Source organism: Halictus rubicundus, chromosome 13 (genome assembly GCF_050948215.1).
Source record: "Halictus rubicundus isolate RS-2024b chromosome 13, iyHalRubi1_principal, whole genome shotgun sequence".
NCBI lineage: Eukaryota > Metazoa > Arthropoda > Insecta > Hymenoptera > Halictidae > Halictus > Halictus rubicundus.
The window spans coordinates 3,770,199-3,789,440 of NC_135161.1; the positions used below are offsets into that span (position 1 = coordinate 3,770,199).

Sequence of the window (19,242 nt, forward strand, 5' to 3'; positions counted from 1 at the left end):
CGTCGAACACGCAGAGTCTAGAGGGGCGACTCGCTCTTGCCGCTCGCACGCGGCTAGTGCCGGCGACGCTAGCGCTGCGGCAAGGTACGGAAACGCACGTAGCCCCTCCAAAAAAATGATTAGAGCGTCCTCTCCTCTGTCAGTTAAAGAACTACTCATTGAAGTAATCTCATAAACTTTCATCTATGGTGGTAGTACACGGTTAGTTTCAATGATGTTGACATTATCGTCTTTTAGCTAATAATCTGAAATTAAAAATATATATACTTGATTACAATTTGTGTGGTTTTTCATCTATTTGTGCAATGCAAAGTGTTCAACTTTCAAGTAGCCATATTATGCCTCTCGTCGGAAGTAAGATTACTACATGTTTACATTCATAAATTTCGATATGACCCACACGATATTAATTAAATAAATATGTTAAAATAGTGACAAATTATTTTATTTCAGTTGGAACTACAGAGATTCAAGGAAGGGACACGATATATCAAGTTATTGATGAAAACTTAAAAGGAGGTTTCCGATCTATTGGTAAACATAACCTATTTTATTGAGGAATATACAGGGTGTCTCAGTAATTATTTTCAGACGTAATCCTATTTAACTGAAATAGTTTATATAGGTATACATATATATATGTTATAAAAGATTTTAATATATTATTATTTTATATAAACAGCTGGAGTGTACAGAAATGAAAAAGCAGCACCAAGTGATTACGGAATCCCCATAGGAATAGAAGATTCACTTAAAAACTCTCTTTGGGTGCTTAATGCTACATATATTAATTTATATTTAATTAATTGGCTGGGTGCCATGCATTTATTGAAAAGTTCTACAAATAATCCGGATTTACATATAAGAAGATAACATTAGATCTACAGCTTTATGCAATAGCATGGCAGATTTTGCAGATCGAGTCGCGAGGCTTTGTATAGAAAAATATACAATGCTCAGTAAAAATGGGAAGCCGATAGAAAAAGAATGGACTATTTTATCAGGTATAGTCTTAAAAAAGCAGAATGATTCGTTATCTGTAGTAGCTCTTGCTACAGGGACAAAGTGTTTAGGGGCAGCGGATTTAGAGAATACGGAATTGTACGAAGAAGGTTCCAGATTGCATGATTCTCATGCAGAAGTCCTAGCCAGACGCGCTTTTTTAAGATACTTGCTCGAACAGATAGATTTATTGCTCAGTGGTGCTGGAACTGAAGTCTTCTTTTTAGATGAAAAAAGAAAAATTAATCTAAACAGTGGGATATCATTCCATTTTTTCACAAGCCAGACACCTTGTGGAGATTGTTCTATATTTTCGAAAGAAGACTATTATGAAAACGATGTACCACCTAACAAAATTAGAAAACACGATTACAGCGATATTGGTGATGTAATCATAGGACCAGCTGATAAGGAAAAGAGACAAAACATCAAAGATATTTATAGAACTGGTGCAAAATGTGTTGAAACTGGAGAGTACCAAGACCCTCGTCAGCCTGGAGTAAATTATCACGTAGTGGGACCTCTGCGCACTAAACCAGGGAGGGGTAATCCTACTCTTAGCATGTCTTGTTCAGATAAAATAGCAAAGTAAAAGAAACTACAAAAATCTATAATTCTTTCTGCACACAATATGTACAGTTGATAAATAGAATTTGTATCTCTTTTAGGTGGAATATACTTGGATTACAAGGTGCACTTCTATCCTTAATAATACCTCCAATAAAATTGGAGTGTGTAATAGTTGGAGGGGGATGCCCTTTTTCTTTAAATGCAATGAAACGAGGGTTGTATAAGCGATTTAATGAAAATATGCATAAATTAAAAATTATGCAAAGTCAAGTATCGTTCAAACAGCAAAAAAGTAACGAAAGAACACATCCGTGTCCGTCGAGTATTATATGGTGTGCTGTGAGACATTGGTAATTGTTATATAAAATCTTTTCAATTTATACTCAACACTTTACCTCCTGGCAACGACTTAATCTTTAAAATCTTTAAAACGAGATTTTAACTTGTATTCAAAATTCCAATTAATGATTGTATAGGAACACAGAAGTAGCAGTCGAAGGTAGAAAGCAAGGAGCTACTAAAAAAAGGAAAGGCAGCACATTACTTGTAACAAGACGAGCACTTTTTGAAGCATTTTTAAAGACATGTGACAAATATCAGAGCTCTGATTCTTGCGTAAGGTATCCGAAAAAAATTACCTATTTAGACTGTAAAAAATGGTCTAAGAAATACCAAACTTCGTGGAACGCATTGAAAATGGATTCTTTCCGTGGTTGGACAACTAAACCGATTCGCTTGCAAAGGTTCGTACTATAAATCTTTAAATATTTTAAAAATGTATATTCCTTTTTTTATTGTTCTAAAGTATAAAATAGCTGTAACAAAATCAAAATACAATACAATATTTTACAAAGTCCGTTTACTTATGTTGGTATATCCCACACCTACACAAGTTAGGACAACTTGATCCAATATTTCATCTTTTTCTTTATGTGGCTCAATTTTGAAGACTACACCAAAAAAGTCTCTCATGTCGCGTAAAAATTGTATCCTATAAAAATAACGTTTCTTCTCATCCAAAGCATAATATTTTAAATGTTGGAATAAACGAAGTAACAAATGCTTACATTGTCGGCGTTAAAGGTCCTGTTACAACTTTGGAAACATCTTTTTTGCCTAATGCCATAAACATCGCAGTCATGCTTTGAAAAGGTGAATCTATGCATCCGTTTCTAAAATCACAGATTTTTGGTACACTTAAATTTTTTCATTTTATACTGGATGTGGCATATAAATAGGAATAGCTAAATATCTCTATTATTAATGATATTAGGGAAAAAAATAATATTATGGTTTACCTATAAATTTCATCAACCAGTTTCATAGCTGCTTCTTTACCAATATCTTCTGGCACGCAAGGTGCAGAATTTGGTGTTCTCAGAGGTGAAAATGCTTCTCCACCAAAAACTACTTCAGTGGTTGTTACGGCTGACAAGCTTAATCCAAAACCTGATGTGTTATTTAATATTAAGTGAGTATTTTGCATAGAAAGAAAATAATTCAAGGAGGTATTTTAGTGTAAACGCGCGTTAGCAGTGCAATATTGTTTTTATCAGTTACACTAGAAAACCCCACTGATGATCCTGGACACGCACCTGGTGATTTCCCACTGGATGCCCCTTTACAATGATCTGTATGAATGTAGACGTCTGGTAGGAATTTCAGTAGAACACCTTTAGCAGATTCTACGATCCGGTTAGCGATAGCAGGGGAGACTCGTATACTACACGCTGATCCTCGTATTCGTTTTACCATTCCACTATTCTGAAACTACAGAAACTCTATTCTAAGTAAATTGAAGAACATTAGATATGCATTAAATTAAAGTGACAACACTAACTTGTACAGTTCTAAGATAACGACTAGCAGGGCATTTGAAAACAACTTCTCCTCCACCCAAAGGTGCTGCTCCTCTTTTAGGGATATTAAATATAACTTCGTTATCACCTGATAGAAATTTCTTTAAAATAGGTACAGCAGTTGCCTTAATTCTATCCACACATGGATCTGAAAAATAAATCCATACGATTGTTACAAGTTCAAAACTGTTTATTTTATATATAGTTACCTGTTGTATTATTGGTCACACCCCTCAGTTTTATATTAATTGGCTTTTTACAAAATGGAGCTAATATCATAACACCTTCTAAATAATAACCAATTCCTCTTTGTAAACTGCAATCGTGTTCCACATCGCCACCATGTAATAAACCAGGATTATAGTACAAATTGGTCCCAGTTTCGTTTAATTCTATCCTCGATCCATTTGTAATTTTGTCCAATAGACGTATGAAACTCACTTCGTATTCTAATGAATTATAAGTAGGAGCTGTTAACGGCTACAATATTTTCCAAGGGTCAATGTCATCATATAATAATTCTATAATATTTTTCTATAAGAATTATATTATAACCTAACTTTTTTTATAAGACTGTGTGAACTAAAGAGCTAAATATAAGAATCAAGTTAAAGAAGAGATGTTGCGTTTAATGAAAATTTGAGAATAATAATTTTTCACTGCTATAAAGATGACATTCATCCGCAAAGTGTAGAATTACCAGCGTTTAAACTAACCTCTAACTCCAGGATCATCATCTTTAATTCGAATCCCTGATATTCGCACAGGTTTCCCCGAAAGTGTAGATAACAGCAAACGATGCCGCATATAATTGCAGCCTTCATAAGTTAATATCTTATTTTTCACTTTAGCTGGCATGTTTTACTCAAATTCGTAACAGTAAACTATATAACCATATAAATAGCATGCGAGAAGCATGGAACCTGACGTCATAAATACAAGTACTGTTTACTTAACCAAACTTCTTGTAATGTAAACGTAAACCCAAAGTGTTATTCTCATAATTAATAACAAGGTTTGCAATGTTACTGTCTATTTAAAATGACGCTATCGAGAAAGAAAGTATTTGTTACTGTTGGTACAACCACATTTGATGAATTAATCAAAATAGTTCTTAGTATAGATATTTTAGAGGTAAAAAACATAAACATTCTCTTGAATTTTATTTTTATTGATTTTTTAAACATATGTTACTGTATATGTTGTACTTTATATGGGGTACTTTGTATATTTACGTAGATCTATGAGGAATACATTATGATAAAGTTAAAATCCAAAGAAATGAAAAGACTATTAACAAGAAAGTTTTCTTGACAATAGAAATATGTATATGCATTATATATATGCGCATTCTTATTTTAGGCATTATCATTGAAAGGGTACAATGAGCTAATTTTGCAAATTGGCAAGTCTTCCCTTGAGCCAGATTGTACGCCGCGTAATGGGTTTGTTAAAATCGAATATTTCAATTTGAATTCGAACATACTGGAGTACGTGAAAGATGCCGATCTTATTATAAGTCATGCAGGAGCAGGAAGCATTCTAGATGCTCTTGAAAATCAAAAAAATCTTATTGTAGTTGCAAATAATAGCCTGATGCATAATCATCAGCTAGAATTAGCAGAACAACTTCATTTGGACAAACATTTATATTATGGTTCCTGCGACACTTTCTTGAATGTTATCCAAACCATGGATTTTTCCCAGTTGAGACCTTACGTTAATAACAAAAGTGAACATATTGCTGAATACATAAATCAAATAATGGGGTTTTCAAAGAAGAAATGATGTTCAAGATACGTAACTTGCATTATAATTTAACCATATGACATTTTATTTGTTAAAAACAAGGACATTAAATAAATAATAAATAAATAATAAATTTTAAACATGACTTACAATACTAGTATATATTATAACTGTTTCCATCATTAATTAAAACAGATATAGCTTTGATATAATTTACACTAATAAGAATTATGGTGTAATAGCATAGAAAAATTTATCATTTTAGGGAAAGGAAAATTGTGACAGATTGATGGCAGTTAACATTTCCTTTTTTATGTTATCTCTGGATATTTGTTGCTCTTGAAATAAAAGTTTATGATATTTCATAAACACTGTACAGTGTTAAAATTAATTCAGTTCTTTAAAACAATGTTCGCGAGTTTTCCTGTTAAATTCAATCGTCAGGAATAAAATAACTTGGCATTTTTTACGAGCAATGGCATCGTAATGATCAAATAACTTCGTATGCTTTACTGCATTATTTGATTTCGCCTTTTTTTTTTAGATTATTAATGAATTAATCTCGACGGCTCCTCATTATTAAGCATTCCCATTGGAATATCATTCTCTTTGTGCTGTTTTAATTTTTGCTTGTCTTTCCTACGTTCCATTTCTTCCTTCTCTTGCCTCAATTCCCCGTCTAAATGTTGTTGTCTCATTCTAGAGAAGTCGATAGCGAGTGGATCCACATGCTCGTTGGACGAATCGTAAATAGAATCCGGCGGTGTTTGGCGGAACACTGAGGTAAGAAGAAAACAATTTCTAACCTAGAATTTACATTTTGATTATAAAACATATTTCCTTCATTTGTTGTGGTGTGTTTATAGGATGAAATCCTGAAAGCCGCTGTGGTGAAATATGGCAAAAACCAATGGAGTCGGATAGCATCGCTGTTGCATAGAAAATCTGCCAAACAATGTAAAGCACGATGGTTCGAATGGTTGGATCCAAGTATCAAGAAGACCGAATGGAGCAGAGAAGAAGACGAGAAGTTATTACATCTTGCTAAATTGATGCCAACACAATGGAGAACCATTGCACCATTTATTGGACGTACTGCAGCTCAATGTTTGGAGCGTTATGAATATTTACTGTAAGCTATCTATACAATCGTGGACAATTTTAGTAGAATTTAAATTCGCTATTGTATTCAATACATTTTCTTTATCAGCGATCAAGCTCAGAAGAAAGAAGAAGGAGATGATGCAGCAGATGACCCTCGTAAACTCAAACGAGAAGAAATTGATTCAAATCCAGAAACAAAACCCGCTAGACCCGATCCTAAAGACATGGACGAAGATGGTAGAATCTATTTTATAAACCATTACTTCTTTTTCCATGTCAGAAGTATAAAAGTGGTTATTTTTAGAATACTCGGGGCAAAAAGGCAAAGCGTATAGCCAGGGAGAAGCAACTGGAAGAAGCTCGCAGATTGGCTGCCCTACAAAAGCGCAGAGAATTGAGGGCTGCTGGTATTACTGTCTCGCAGAAGATTAAACAGAAACGCGGGGTTAATTACAACTCCGAAATACCGTTCGAGAAGCGGCTTGCAACTGGATTCTACGATACGTCCAATGAGCATGTGGATCCACTCGCTATCGACTTCTCTAGAATGAGACAACAACATTTAGACGGGGAATTGAGATCGGAAACACCATTGATTCAGAAACAACTGTATGCTTTTATTTAACTAGTACTTCCTTGAAACGGATCATTCCCGAGTTTTGTAAATATTCCTAACGCTCCAAACATTGAGCTGCAGTACGTTATCGCATGTAGGATCTGTTTCTACGAATTCGTTACGAACTTGTCAAGTGACAGGAACATTGAGCATGAAACTGATTGGTCAGACAGAATGTGAACCTCTTCCTTCGATCCGGTTCTCAATGAAGACACTTTTTAATAAACTAAATAACAGCCGATAACAGCTTGATAAATGATTAAAAAATCTCTGTAAGCTAAAAAATAATATTTACAATTTTGTTTATCTTCGATGACCTAATCCAGAAGGCCGATATCTAAGATAATAATCTTAAGCACCATATGATTGTCACGAGCGTGTACGTAAAACGACGTAACTTCATTGTAAAAATTATTATAGTTCTGCAACGTTCTGCAAGCCAATTTTGGTATTAAAATAAAGTAGAGAATCTCTACTTTATTATATGTAAAAATCATCGCGTGGACCGACGTGGACCATATACTAATTCATTAACGAAGAGTAGTAACATGGGCGTTTCTGTGGAAAAATAAGTACCGTCTTTGACACTTAATTTACGAAAATAGAGGAATGTTATCGATAATTTGGAATTACTAAAGTGAAAATACATGTTTTGCGATGTTATTTCCATCATATATAGGAAATTTAAACACTCCTTAGTACATTTTAACATATTTCTAGCGCGTATGGAAATGTGCCCATTCATTTATAGGTTAGGTGTTCGTCTTTTAGGTGAAGTTTACACGCTCTGTAAACATACAACAAAAGAATTTTAAGTTTTAATATTCAAGGGTTTTAATACATGGTTATTTTAGATTATATTAGCACAGTTAGTTTTTGTTTATTTGAAAGTTAATTTTGTCCAGCTAAAAAGGCCATTCGTCACACTGTGAGCTGAGGCGAGGCACTCTGACCTAATCGGCCGTGCATTCGTACCTACATATGTAAGTCTACGTCTTACGTCACCGCATTCCTGCCAGTGACCCTCTCATCTCACCACGGCACATATGTGGTATATCTTCTAGTCTTGAAATAGCTGATGATGGTCCTTAATGATATTTATTTTTTATACACTCTAAAACAGCATCTGAAAATTTAATATTAAAATTGCTAGGCGTTTACTTCATGAGTTACAAATTCTCAGAATATCGTGCCATGTGTTATAATTTTAAATAGCGATGTACACGAAGTTCATTTGATTTTCTTTACATGAAACGAAAATCGTGGTCGGTCACGCGTATGTGACGCAGGTATTAAACGGCCGTCGATCGTGGTTAAACTCATTACTTTTATAATTCTATTGCCTATTGTATGTACTATACATACTAAGTATACGCATACACATAACTTACGGAATTGCGAAATCTTTATTTATTAAGAATTACATTTTTTCAGGTTTTAATTTTTACCTTACATTTAACGTTATAGTATAAATGATAAACGGCTAATTTAGTCGTAATAATAATTTATTATACAATTAAAAATTTTACTACACATGATAATAATTACTGCCAATACAAAATATCTAACTCTAATTAAGGATACTTTAAGGTATAAACATGTAACTGTAGTATTGTGTAATCAATAATAAGTAAGAAATATAAAATCCTTCTGTGTTATTACGTTATACAACATTTTCATAATCATCACATTTTATTATTACTGCAGTTTTTAGACTGTTTATTAACAGTCTTGAAATACTGACATCAACAAAAATATTTTACAAAATAAAATAGCTAGTTTGAGTAAATTTGAAAGTATTACATGTAGATACAACGTGGTACAATTTCCGATACCACTGAAGTACACATACCAAATTATTACATTCAATATTTTCGAATACTCAATCTATAAAAGTAATATATTTCGACTTTATAACTTTTTGGCTGTAAAAAGTAATCTCTTCAATTGTATTATAAGAGAAGGGAGGAACCTCGCAAGTGAAAAAATCAATGTTCTAAACATATTTTAATTCTGTTATACTGACTTGAAACTCTATTTTCTGAATATTTCATTTAGGAATTCATAAAACTAACAATCACAAAGTATAATCTGCAATAAACGCTCCAGCAATGTTTAAAATAGTGTAATTGACTGTATAATTTTCAAATCAAAAGTTCCCAATAACTGTGTAATTTTAAGCGTGCTTAAAAAAATTTCTGCCTTAAATCTCATTCTTTTTATAATATGATATTTTAAGGACAGCAGCGTAAAGGTATATCAATATTTATGCCACCATTAATCGAGGCGCAATGTTCATTGCCATAAGTTCTTGGAAAAGTAGTTTTGCTGCATATGGCAATCTAACCTGAGAAATCTGTGTTTTGTTCTTACATCCTTTACATTCGAAAGTATTATTTCTTAAGTTTGCTATTGCAATCAGACCACAGAAATTGCATATATGTATTCGATATGGATCTGAAACTTCGAATAAGCGTTCCCTAAGAAATTGTGCAGCTCCATGAGAAATTTGACAATCACGCTCCATTTCACCGAAACGTAAACCTCCATCTCTATAAATAAATTAATATTCATAGCAAATATTTACATTAAAAATATGAAAAAAAAAATAATAGAAATATTGCACTTTACCTTGCCCTTCCCTCCATAGGTTGCCGAACTAAAATTTGAACAGGTCCACGTGCTCTACTATGAATTTTATCGTCTACCATGTGTTTTAGACGCTGATAGTAAGTTGGTCCTAAAAACACTTGGGCGTTAATTTTACGACCAGTATGACCATTATACATAACTTCATTTCCTCTTAGCTGATATCCATATTCTTGTAGGAGTGTAGATATTTTTTGTACATTTACAGCATCGTTAAATGGTGTAGCATCGCCAATTTCACCTACGAAAAAGTACATTTAATAATGATTTACAAATGAATTAGTGAGCTATTGCTAGCCCTGTGTCAGAGTCAGAATGTACCTTTATTAGCTGACACTTTTCCCTGGATACATTCAATTAAATGGCCAATAGTCATACGTGACGGGATAGCATGAGGATTAATTATGATGTCTGGTGTAAGCCCTTCACACGAAAATGGCATATCTTCTTGCCTATATTGAATACCGCAAGTACCTTTTTGTCCGTGACGTGAGGCAAATTTGTCACCGATTTGTGGTATACGGACACTACGTACTCTTATCTTACAAAATTTATAACCTTCACTGTTTAGAGTTAACATTACTTGATCTACTATACCAGTTTCACTGTTACGTAAGAAGGTAGATGCGTCTCTTTTTGTAAAACGTTTTGTTGTACTATCCAACTGGAAAAATAATTAAAAAATATGAAAATGCAATATAATTAAATATGTAATATAAGTAATAATATATTCTGTTGCAGTACAACATACCTCATCGTCTGCTTCTGGTAAAGTAATAGTTTTTCCTATAACTACGTCGTCTCCTGATACACGAATTCCAGGAGCAATAATCCCATCATCATCCAATTTATCGTATATAGCATTGCGCATTCCCTGACATGTCTGTCGTGTTGGTTTTTCAAATTGTTCTTCTTGATCACCTATCCTCTTAGACTCAGAATCTTTGTACGATCTATAAAATACAGACCGGAAGAAACCTCTTTCGACAGCACTAGCATTTAAGATAACACTGTCTTCTTGATTATAACCAGTGTAACATAATATAGCAACTATACTGTTGATTCCTGCTGGTAACTCACGAAATCTAAGATACTCCATAGATCTTGTTGTAACTAATGGCTTGTGAGGATAATACAGTACGTGAGCTAAAGTGTCCATTCGTACATGAAAATTTGTAATGTATACTCCCATAGCTTGCTTGCCCATAGCACTTTGATAAGTGTTTCTTGGACTTTGATTATGATCAGGAAATGGAATAATTGAGGCACATACTCCTAAAATCATAGCAGGATGAATCTCACAATGCGTATACGTTGTACAATAAGCGTATTCCTTCTCCTGTCTTAGATCTTCAGGTGACATGGCAATCATAACAGTCTCTTCCTCTAAAGTATCAATATACTCTACTACTCCACTGCCTACTAATTCCTGCCAACCATCGTTATTGTAGTCCCTCTCCTTTAACATATCAATATGCCTCTTCTTTAGTAACAGGTTTTGTCCTTCAACAATTAATAATGGCCTACTAATTCTTCCTGCATCTGTATATATCCTGATTTCACGATCTCTGATATCTCTTATCATAGACACTTCTGATACAATAATGTCCATTTGGCGTCTTAATTTACGTAAAGTAGCCATTAATTGGTCAGGATCTCTGTGAATACCAACCCAGCAACCATTTACAAATATTTTTGTTGCATCAGCTATTGCACTTGGTGCAATTTCTTCAAGATTTTCCATAGACCATTCCTCCAAAAACTCAAGAATCGGCGAAGGTTGAGATCCAACGCTAATATAAGCCATTAATGCTAAATTTTTAACTAAACCTACAGCAGCACCTTCAGGAGTTTCAGCAGGACATAACATACCCCATAACGTGTTATGTAACTGACGTGGTTTTGCTAGTTTGCCATCCCTTCCTATGGGAGAGTTCACTCTTCTTAAATGTGAAAGTGTTGATGCAAATGTCAGTCTATTCAATACTTGAGACACGCCAGCTCTAGCTTGATGAGCTTTCTTCTGATCACCCCAATTACCTGTGGCGAGCGAATATCGTAAACCATCAGTTATAATTTTCGTTTTTATAGCAAGTTCAAGATTGAAGTCTTTTCCTCTGTCTATAAATTTCTGCGCATACAGTCGGACCTCTTTCATTAAGTTCTTAAATAGACCTCTGAAAAGAAATGCTAGTAATGGACCAGCAAGGTCTAATCGTTTGTTTCCATAGTGATCTCGATCGTCCAGTTCTCTTCTACCAAGAGATGCTGATAATAATCTATGTACCATATAACCAAGAAAGTAGGCCTTCTTAGTTTCACAGAAATCACTTATACCAACATGTGGAAGCATTTCTTTTTGTAAAATTTCTCTGGCATATTTGATACGTTTTTCTTTGGTTACTCCAGGTCTGGCACCTCTACTACCAATAAAGTTCAATGCAACATTTTGTTCTTGTATCACGAAAGCCTCATCTAAAGACGGTTTTACCATTTCCATCATTTCAGGATCGTCAAAGTCATATATAATGTGTTCCAAAATATCACGATCTGCCACGAATCCAAGTGCGCGAAAAACAATCATAATAGGTATTTCTTGTTTGATATAAGGGATAATTGCAATAATACGTTGTCCTATAGCAGATTTTTTAATACTGGCACCACTCTTTGCCATCATATTAATCCATAATGTAGATGTAGGTCGAGAACTATGTTCCAAACAAGATCGAATTTCAGATTTGTATGCATATTTACCATCTTTCATACTAAACACGTAAACTGTATTTGTTGCCATTTTCTCTTGAGCAATTAATACTTTTTCTGATCCATTAATAATAAAATAACCACCAGGATCCAATGGACATTCATTTAATTCAGTTAAATCACGATCAGATAAGCCAGCAAGCAAACAATATTTTGACCTTAACATTATTGGGATTTTGCCTATGAATGTTTTTTGATGTTGTGTTTCAATAGGGTCTTCGCCATCTTTTACAATTGTTTTCGTTATATCTACGTACAACGGTGCAGAATAAGTCAAATTTCTAAGCCTGGCCTCATTAGGCATCATAGGAGATGGAGCACCATCCTTCTCCCAATGTGTAGGTTTTGATAAATAAATCTGTTCAAACTTTAATAAATGTCTCACAGGATTCTCTATTTCACCCGAAGTGTGTTGTGCTTCTGCTTGTAGATCAATTTGTGGTGAGTCTTCTACAATTCTTTGAACAGACATTTCAATGAATTCGTCAAAACTGTCAAGTTGTTGTCGTACAAGACCTTTTTCATCAAAGTAGGCGTTAATAACAATCCAGCATGCTTCTTGCCAAAGTTTTGATGAAATTTCTTCTGCATCTTCATCATCGTATTGATCTATGTAGAGATATAAATAAGTACATATTCCAATTTTACAATTTTAATGGAATATAATATGTGGTACGTGTACGTTAAAAGTATAACATGTAAACAAAAAAATATATTAAGGTTAGGTTGTAATGTTAGTACTTTTGAATTTCTTTATTGACAAATATTACTCTTTATTAAAGTACTCACCATCCTCTAGAGCATACATCGTTTGTTTACAAAAGCTTTTCGGACGTATAAATAATGTTTTAACCCTATAATTCAACGTAAAAGAAAGTTTGCATAGATACGAATGAAAACAATCGTATCTGAAATACACCGAGAACTACATAGAGATGAGATACTGGACGGTTTCTCTCGTGCATGCGCGCCAAAACCTGTATCTATGTTGTGGAAAATGTAGTGGGGAAGTGTTGTTGGCGGGAAAGTGCCGAAAGTCCAGGACGATATATTGTATATTATGTGTATATATATATTAAATTTAATATATTTACATACATATACACATTTATACATTCATTTTTCAAAATCAAATCATAACAAATTTTGCGAAATTATGCAGGGTAACCAAGGTACCCCATTTTATGACAAATGACCTTAGTAATCACCCATTCAAGGAAGTGCAACATTTTGGGACACCTTGTATGTATAGTGATGTAAAACTGTCGATAGTTATCGATAGTCCTCACTATCGAAAACGATCAATGGTGCTGACTATCGATATTTCTCCATACTAAATCTCCGATACCACTGATATATATACAGGGTGTCTATGGGGTAAGATAAAATGTATTGTGTACAAAAATAAACCCACAACGCCAGAGGATATGCGGCAAAGGATTACTGCAGCATGTGCTTCAATTACGTCTCAGGAAATCGACAATGCCTACAGATCATTTATTAAAAGATTGCAACATTGCATAAATGAGAATGGTCAACATTTCGAACATTTATTATGATATGTAAAGGTCAACCCGACGTAAACAACGCGCAATCTTTGCTGAAACACGTAAGTTTTAAACTTTCACATTTCATCCGCTTCAACATGATTATTCTTGCTCAAGGTCATTTCAAGGTCAAAAAGGTGGTATCCACTAAATTCAGTTTTTTATTGTCTATCGTGCTATCGTAAAAAATATACTATTCCATTTAAAAAAACATCGGTGACCTTGAAATTTCACTAAAAAACACGACATAAAAAATTTTTTTCTTCACCATTATATTGCCCCCTGCAATAGTGTCACTTTGTCCTCTGAAGTTTTCTGATAGGACTGTAAATACGAAAGATATTTAGGTGTTCCTATTTATGTGGGACACCCTGTATACTAGTATATATAAGGGACTATCATTGTAGGTGTTTAAAAAAGGGTGGTTCCATTTAAAAAAGTCAAGGTGACCTTGATATCTCCAAAAAAATGACATAAAAACAAAATTTTTTTTTGCATCGTGTCAGCCCCATTGTACCATTCAACTTTGTCCTTACCATATTTTACGTATCTTTAGAAACAATAAAGATATTTGAGGTGCTAAGGTTTGGTGACTCACCCTGTATATCAGTGTCCGATACCCACGAATGTAACTGTAGAATATCGAACAACGAAATGCTCGTTGGCGTAATAGCCAGTCATAGCTGACGTCATCGTTGACAATACCGTGTGTTCGTAGCGTTCAGAGAGATATTGAGAAAATTTTATTCAGTATTTTTAAACATTTCCTTATTCAGTTTTCTTTATTCGGTTAATTAATCAGTTATTTAGATAGTTATTTAGTTAGTCTTTTATTCAGTTTCATTTAATCAGTTATTTAGTTAGTTATTTAGATAGGTTAAATAGTTAGGTATTTCTTATGTCAACAAATATGGATCGTTCTCCGCAGAATAAAAATGCAAAAGGAAAAGTAAGTAACTGAAATATTGGAGTGAAGGACCTCCTGAAACATGTATTGCTCCAATGTGTAATGGGAAACGTTTCTTTTGTAGCTAGTAGATTCAGGCCAAAGAAGAATGATTATAAACGTCCACAAGGAGATGAAAAATCGGCATCCTGACCTGAAATATAATAACATTATTGAACTAGTGATGACAGCGTGTGGAGTTGGTAGGCGGACAGTCGTTGAAACCATTTCTTACTATAAAAAGACAGGAAACGTCTATTCACCGTCAAAAAAACGAGTAAAAAAAACTGCAATAACAGAATTACGAGAAGAAGAAATATATGCAATACGGAAACATATTGATGCATTTTGGGAGAGGACAGAACTACCAACTCTTGCTAAAATATTAGTCGCTATAAATGAAGACATCAACATACCAAATATGTCAATGACCACGCTTCGTAGGGTAATGAAAAAAATGAAATTTAAGTATATGCAGAGAAAGGTTTCTCTTGTAGCTAATACGTTCAGTCCAAAGAAAAGTGATTATAAACATCCACAAGGAGATGAAAAGTCAGCATCCTGAACTGAAATATGATAATATTATTGAACTTGTGATGACAGCATATGGAGTTGGCAGGCGGATAGTCATTGAAACCGTTTCTCATTACAAAAAGACAAGAAACGTCTATTCATTGACAAAAAAAAAACAAGTGAAAAAGACTGCAATAACAGAATTACGAGAAGAAGAAATATGTGCGAGACGAAAGCATATTGAAGTATTTTTGGAGAGGAGAGATTTACCAACTCTCCCTAAAATATTACTCGCTGTTAATGATGATAGCAACATACCAAATATGTCAATGACCACGCTTCTTAGATGTACTGAAAAATATGAAATTTAAGTATATGCAGAGAAAGTGCAACAGTGCCCTGTTAGAACGCGAGAACCTAATTTAGACAGAACATTTAGGACAGAGGTTAGAACCATCTACTATTTAGATGAGACTTGGGTTAATGTAGGCGACACAAAACAAAGAACATGGTGCAATACCACCACTGTAGCATTGTGCTGCATCTGCTTCTAATGCTGCGGATAGAGGCCTCACATTAGGTGCACTCTGTGGCGGATCTTAGCTTACTTGACGAAAATTATTTTGCAAGATTTTTTTAGTCTCACCACCCAGAATTGTGATACTTGTTGAAAAAACGAAATGAAAAAAATTTGGGGTCAGTTGGATCATGGAAATACGAAGCGCATCAAATTTAAAAATTTTGAATTTTTTAAATCTTGATATAAATATACGTTATGATATAGCGTTGAATTTGTCTGTTTTTTCTCTTTAAGGATAAGTACATACATAGCATAAACTGTTGTTAACACTATGCCGTCCGGTGACACCACGTTGGTGTTCCGTGAAAATAATCGGCCAAATGCCGGTGACGCTACATTGGTTCAAGTAACAATAAGTTACAGGCTACAATACGATCATATTTTTTTTATCGTATCGTATTTTTATCATATCTGTTTTTATTTATTATTAAGAATTGTGCCCTTTGATAATGGCAAACGAAGGAGAAGATACGTGTCTACAAGATGAATGTGCGGATAATTTGTCTGGTGTTCCGATTGAATTTGAAAATATACAGAGGGAGAAAAAAGTATTCGTACACTTGGAATATAGAAATAAAAGCAACAATATTTTCTATAGTATTAAGTATATTCAAATATACGTAACTGTATATTATACATTACACTTCTAACAACAAATGAGCAAAAAACAGAAGCAATAATATCACTTATTAACTTGAAATGAATTCAAAATTCACACTAATGTAAGAAATTGCCAGGACAAAAGTATTCGTACACCACCATTTCTGTTGATAAACACAGCAGTTACGAAGGAATCACAACATTCCAATCAATGTAAACATTACTTTAGAAGATATCACAGATATCATTTCATTAATTCTAGTCGTGGCGTGTACACGTTATTAGTGAATATTTCCAATATGGGTAGAAAACGCAATTAAACTACGTTGGAAGAACGAAAAATTATTATACCGATATACAAAGAGAGCAAATCTAGAAATACTAAAAAGAAGTCGATCTTTTTAGTTAACCGGAAGCTAACTGTGAGAGAGCACTAACTTTTTAGTTACCGGAAGCTAACTGTGAGAGAGGAGCGTAAAATCGTCCGAATTATTAAAAAAAAATCAGATACCAATGCATCGGAAATCGTGACACACCTTCAAGAAAATATGTACACAAGGAAGTTCATCCGAAAACAGTACGAAGAGTGCTAGATCGGGGAGGATATAACAGTAGAGTTGCGAGGAGGAAACCACTCATCAACAAAGTAAATAAAAAAAAAAGAGATTAGAATTTGCAAAAGAATACATAAATACTAGCGACGACTTCTGGAGGAATGTAATATTTTCCGATGAGTCGAAATTTAATATTTTTTAGTCGAATGGTCATAAAAAAGTGTGGCGGAGAGCTAATACTGAATTGGATCCCAAAAATATGCAACCCACGACGAAACACGGAGGTGGAAGTGTGATGGTGTGGGCATGTATTGCTGCTTCTGGAGTCGGAAAATTAGTAATCATAGATAGAATAATGGATAAACATTTATATTTAAATATTTTAAAAGAAAATTTACACGAAAGTGCAGATACATTAGGTATTGGGAGAGCATTTTACTTTCAACAAGACTGTGATCCGAAACATACAGCCCATATAGTGCGTCAGTGGTTGTTATATAATACTCCCCACATGTTACTCCCAACATGCATGGGCGAAACTTGAAAAAAAATGTACGAAAATGCGACATAACATCGAAAGAATATTTAAAAGAAATATTAAAAAAAGAATTTAGAACCTGACTTCATTAAAAGTTTAGTGTTATCAATGCCCAATAGATTACACGAAGTAGCATAAAAGTAACATAAAAAGTTTACGAATACTTTTGTCCCCCATTGTATACGAGGGGGGACCCAAAAAAAACCGAACTGAGATCGCGCTACCATTGTCTTTTTTGATGTTCGTGGAATTGTGCATCAGGAATTTGTTCCCCCTGGCCAGACTGTTAACCAGCACTTTCATTTGGAAGTTTTAAGACGTCTGCGAGAGGATGTGCAGAGGAAACGCTCGGAACTTCGGCGATCAGGTTCCTTCATCACGACAACGCACCCGCACACACGGCGTTACGAGTGACCCACTATTTGGCCTCTCGGGGATGGCCTGTCGTTCCCCACCCTCTGTATTCACCAGATCTAGCCCCGTGCGACTTTTTCCTGTTTCCGAGAATGAAGAAAAATCTAAAAGGGAAGCGTTTTGATGATGTGGAGGCGGTAAAAACGGCTTCGCGAAGGGCACTGGACGATATCAAAGTTGAAGAGTTCCAGAGATGCTTCAAACAGTGGGAAAAAAGACTTGACAAGTGCATCGCATCTAATGGAGAGTACTTTGAAGGTGACTGAAGGAATTTTGTAAAAAAGTTAATAAATACAGTTTTTATTTACAAAATCCGGTTTTTTTTGGGTCCGCCCTCGTATATAATACAAAAAATCTTACATTTATTTACATATATCCCCGAAATTTCGTGAAAATGGAGGGACAGGATTGAAAACTATTGAGATTATTAAAACGGCATTTGACAAAATGATGCGAACGAGTCCTACCGGCGCCAAACAAAAGAATTCTGATTACGCGTGCGGACGGCATAGTGTTAATAGAAAACACATCAACAAACCATTTTTTATCGCTGTCACTATACAGGGTATCCCAAAAATGTTGTACTTATTTAATGGGGTGATTCCTCAGACCGTATGCAGTAACTTTTTCCTTTACGAAAATATTCTCTACGGCATTGTTAAGGGGGCCGGCAGGTCGACTCTGTGTAACCACACACATACATGAAATCCATATACGTATATGAACTTGCAAGGGTCAAAATGTTGACAAATTGACGCTTCAATATCGCAATGAGCAGTTTAAAAGTGGTCACTTGGGTTTCCTAAAAGTCCAATCTAGGTCTGTCCAGAGCCCAAATTGCGAATTTCTACCTCATCGTCGAGTAATTTGTAATATTCGGCAGAAATCACGCTTTCTGAAGCAAGGATGACGTCACAAGATGGCTGCCGCAGAGAGATTCGTATCGAAAAAAACGCTCTGGACAGACATAGCAAAGACATGTACGAACACGGTGGTATGCATTTTTAATTGATTACTTACTTATTTAAGGCGTAAAATGTCTAGAAAAAAACGCACCATTTCGCGGTTCCGCTTACTAGCGCCCCGGTCTCCCCGCGGCAAACACTGTACCTTGCGATAGAATACGGTCGATAATGCAGGTCGATATTACAGGTTTACATATGTACGATATGTATGCTGCCAAATATTGCAAATTACTCGACGATGAGGTATAAATTCGCAATTTGGGCTCTGGACAG

General features: G+C 34.6%; 6 protein-coding genes across 10 annotated transcripts; 4 read left to right on the forward strand and 2 right to left on the reverse strand.

Moving 5' to 3' along the window:
* Positions 1-126: 126 nt before the first annotated feature.
* LOC143360533 (uncharacterized) lies at positions 127-873 on the forward strand. 4 transcript variants are annotated; one of them, XR_013083292.1, is made up of 3 exons: positions 127-354; positions 454-593; positions 683-769. XR_013083292.1 is itself a non-coding variant. In XM_076799468.1 (3 exons), the coding sequence occupies exons 1-3, from the start codon at positions 306-308 to the stop codon at positions 871-873; spliced, it is 342 nt and encodes a 113-aa protein (XP_076655583.1). In that variant the 5' UTR covers positions 127-305. The 4 variants fall into 4 exon arrangements, 2 of the variants coding, with proteins under 2 accessions (XP_076655583.1, XP_076655584.1); XM_076799468.1 differs by having other exon boundaries at positions 433-534; positions 683-873; XR_013083291.1 differs by having other exon boundaries at positions 130-354; positions 454-577; positions 683-783.
* A 28-nt stretch (positions 874-901) lies between these two features.
* LOC143360531 (tRNA-specific adenosine deaminase 1-like) lies at positions 902-4,936 on the forward strand. Its single transcript, XM_076799465.1, has 4 exons — positions 902-1,590; positions 1,671-1,922; positions 2,049-2,315; positions 4,794-4,936. The coding sequence occupies exons 1-4, from the start codon at positions 902-904 to the stop codon at positions 4,804-4,806; spliced, it is 1,221 nt and encodes a 406-aa protein (XP_076655580.1). The 3' UTR covers positions 4,807-4,936.
* Positions 2,340-4,452, reverse strand: Rtc1 (RNA terminal phosphate cyclase 1). The gene is made up of 7 exons (XM_076799467.1): positions 4,148-4,452; positions 3,641-3,880; positions 3,413-3,579; positions 3,168-3,342; positions 2,871-3,021; positions 2,640-2,744; positions 2,340-2,563 (listed from the first exon to the last, which is right to left on the reverse strand). Exons 1-7 carry the CDS (start codon positions 4,287-4,289, stop codon positions 2,419-2,421), a joined length of 1,125 nt encoding a protein of 374 aa, XP_076655582.1. The 5' UTR covers positions 4,290-4,452; the 3' UTR covers positions 2,340-2,418.
* Positions 4,873-8,556, forward strand: LOC143360327 (cell division cycle 5-related protein-like). The gene is made up of 6 exons (XM_076799055.1): positions 4,873-4,876; positions 4,933-5,163; positions 5,935-5,963; positions 6,047-6,312; positions 6,391-6,532; positions 6,589-8,556. Exons 1-6 carry the CDS (start codon positions 4,873-4,875, stop codon positions 6,907-6,909), a joined length of 993 nt encoding a protein of 330 aa, XP_076655170.1. The 3' UTR covers positions 6,910-8,556.
* Rpii140 (RNA polymerase II subunit RpII140) lies at positions 8,388-13,261 on the reverse strand. Its single transcript, XM_076799464.1, has 5 exons — positions 13,102-13,261; positions 10,301-12,921; positions 9,871-10,213; positions 9,532-9,790; positions 8,388-9,452 (listed from the first exon to the last, which is right to left on the reverse strand). Exons 1-5 carry the CDS (start codon positions 13,118-13,120, stop codon positions 9,167-9,169), a joined length of 3,528 nt encoding a protein of 1,175 aa, XP_076655579.1. The 5' UTR covers positions 13,121-13,261; the 3' UTR covers positions 8,388-9,166.
* Positions 13,262-13,687: 426 nt separating this feature from the next.
* LOC143360255 (uncharacterized) lies at positions 13,688-18,200 on the forward strand. Of its 2 annotated transcripts, XR_013083238.1 has the most exons (3): positions 13,688-14,808; positions 14,891-15,764; positions 17,901-18,200. XR_013083238.1 is itself a non-coding variant. In XM_076798945.1 (2 exons), the coding sequence occupies exons 1-2, from the start codon at positions 14,758-14,760 to the stop codon at positions 15,368-15,370; spliced, it is 531 nt and encodes a 176-aa protein (XP_076655060.1). In that variant the 5' UTR covers positions 13,688-14,757; the 3' UTR covers positions 15,371-16,751. The 2 variants fall into 2 exon arrangements, 1 of the variants encoding a protein (XP_076655060.1); XM_076798945.1 differs by lacking the exon at positions 17,901-18,200 and having other exon boundaries at positions 14,891-16,751.
* Positions 18,201-19,242: the final 1,042 nt, after the last annotated feature.

Coding starts and splice junctions, on each gene's coding strand:
- LOC143360533 (XM_076799468.1), top strand. CDS start 306: ATGCAAAGTGTTCAACTTTCAAGTAGCCATATTATGCCTCTCGTCGGA. Junction 355..432: donor TATTATGCCTCTCGTCGGAA/GTAAGATTACTA, acceptor ATGTTAAAATAG/TGACAAATTATTTTATTTCA. Junction 535..682: donor AGGAGGTTTCCGATCTATTG/GTAAACATAACC, acceptor TTATATAAACAG/CTGGAGTGTACAGAAATGAA.
- Rtc1 (XM_076799467.1), bottom strand. CDS start 4,289: ATGCCAGCTAAAGTGAAAAATAAGATATTAACTTATGAAGGCTGCAAT. Junction 3,343..3,412: donor GTTATCTTAGAACTGTACAA/GTTAGTGTTGTC, acceptor GAGTTTCTGTAG/TTTCAGAATAGTGGAATGGT. Junction 3,022..3,167: donor ATCCAGTGGGAAATCACCAG/GTGCGTGTCCAG, acceptor ATAACACATCAG/GTTTTGGATTAAGCTTGTCA.
- LOC143360327 (XM_076799055.1), top strand. Junction 5,164..5,934: donor ACCTTACGTTAATAACAAAA/GTGAACATATTG, acceptor AATCGTAAATAG/AATCCGGCGGTGTTTGGCGG. Junction 6,533..6,588: donor ACGAAGATGGTAGAATCTAT/TTTATAAACCAT, acceptor GGTTATTTTTAG/AATACTCGGGGCAAAAAGGC.
- LOC143360255 (XM_076798945.1), top strand. CDS start 14,758: ATGTCAACAAATATGGATCGTTCTCCGCAGAATAAAAATGCAAAAGGA. Junction 14,809..14,890: donor ATAAAAATGCAAAAGGAAAA/GTAAGTAACTGA, acceptor TTTCTTTTGTAG/CTAGTAGATTCAGGCCAAAG.
- LOC143360531 (XM_076799465.1), top strand. CDS start 902: ATGGCAGATTTTGCAGATCGAGTCGCGAGGCTTTGTATAGAAAAATAT. Junction 1,591..1,670: donor TGTTCAGATAAAATAGCAAA/GTAAAAGAAACT, acceptor TATCTCTTTTAG/GTGGAATATACTTGGATTAC. Junction 1,923..2,048: donor TGGTGTGCTGTGAGACATTG/GTAATTGTTATA, acceptor ATGATTGTATAG/GAACACAGAAGTAGCAGTCG.
- Rpii140 (XM_076799464.1), bottom strand. Junction 10,214..10,300: donor TACCAGAAGCAGACGATGAG/GTATGTTGTACT, acceptor TTATTTTTCCAG/TTGGATAGTACAACAAAACG. Junction 9,791..9,870: donor AAAAGTGTCAGCTAATAAAG/GTACATTCTGAC, acceptor ACTTTTTCGTAG/GTGAAATTGGCGATGCTACA.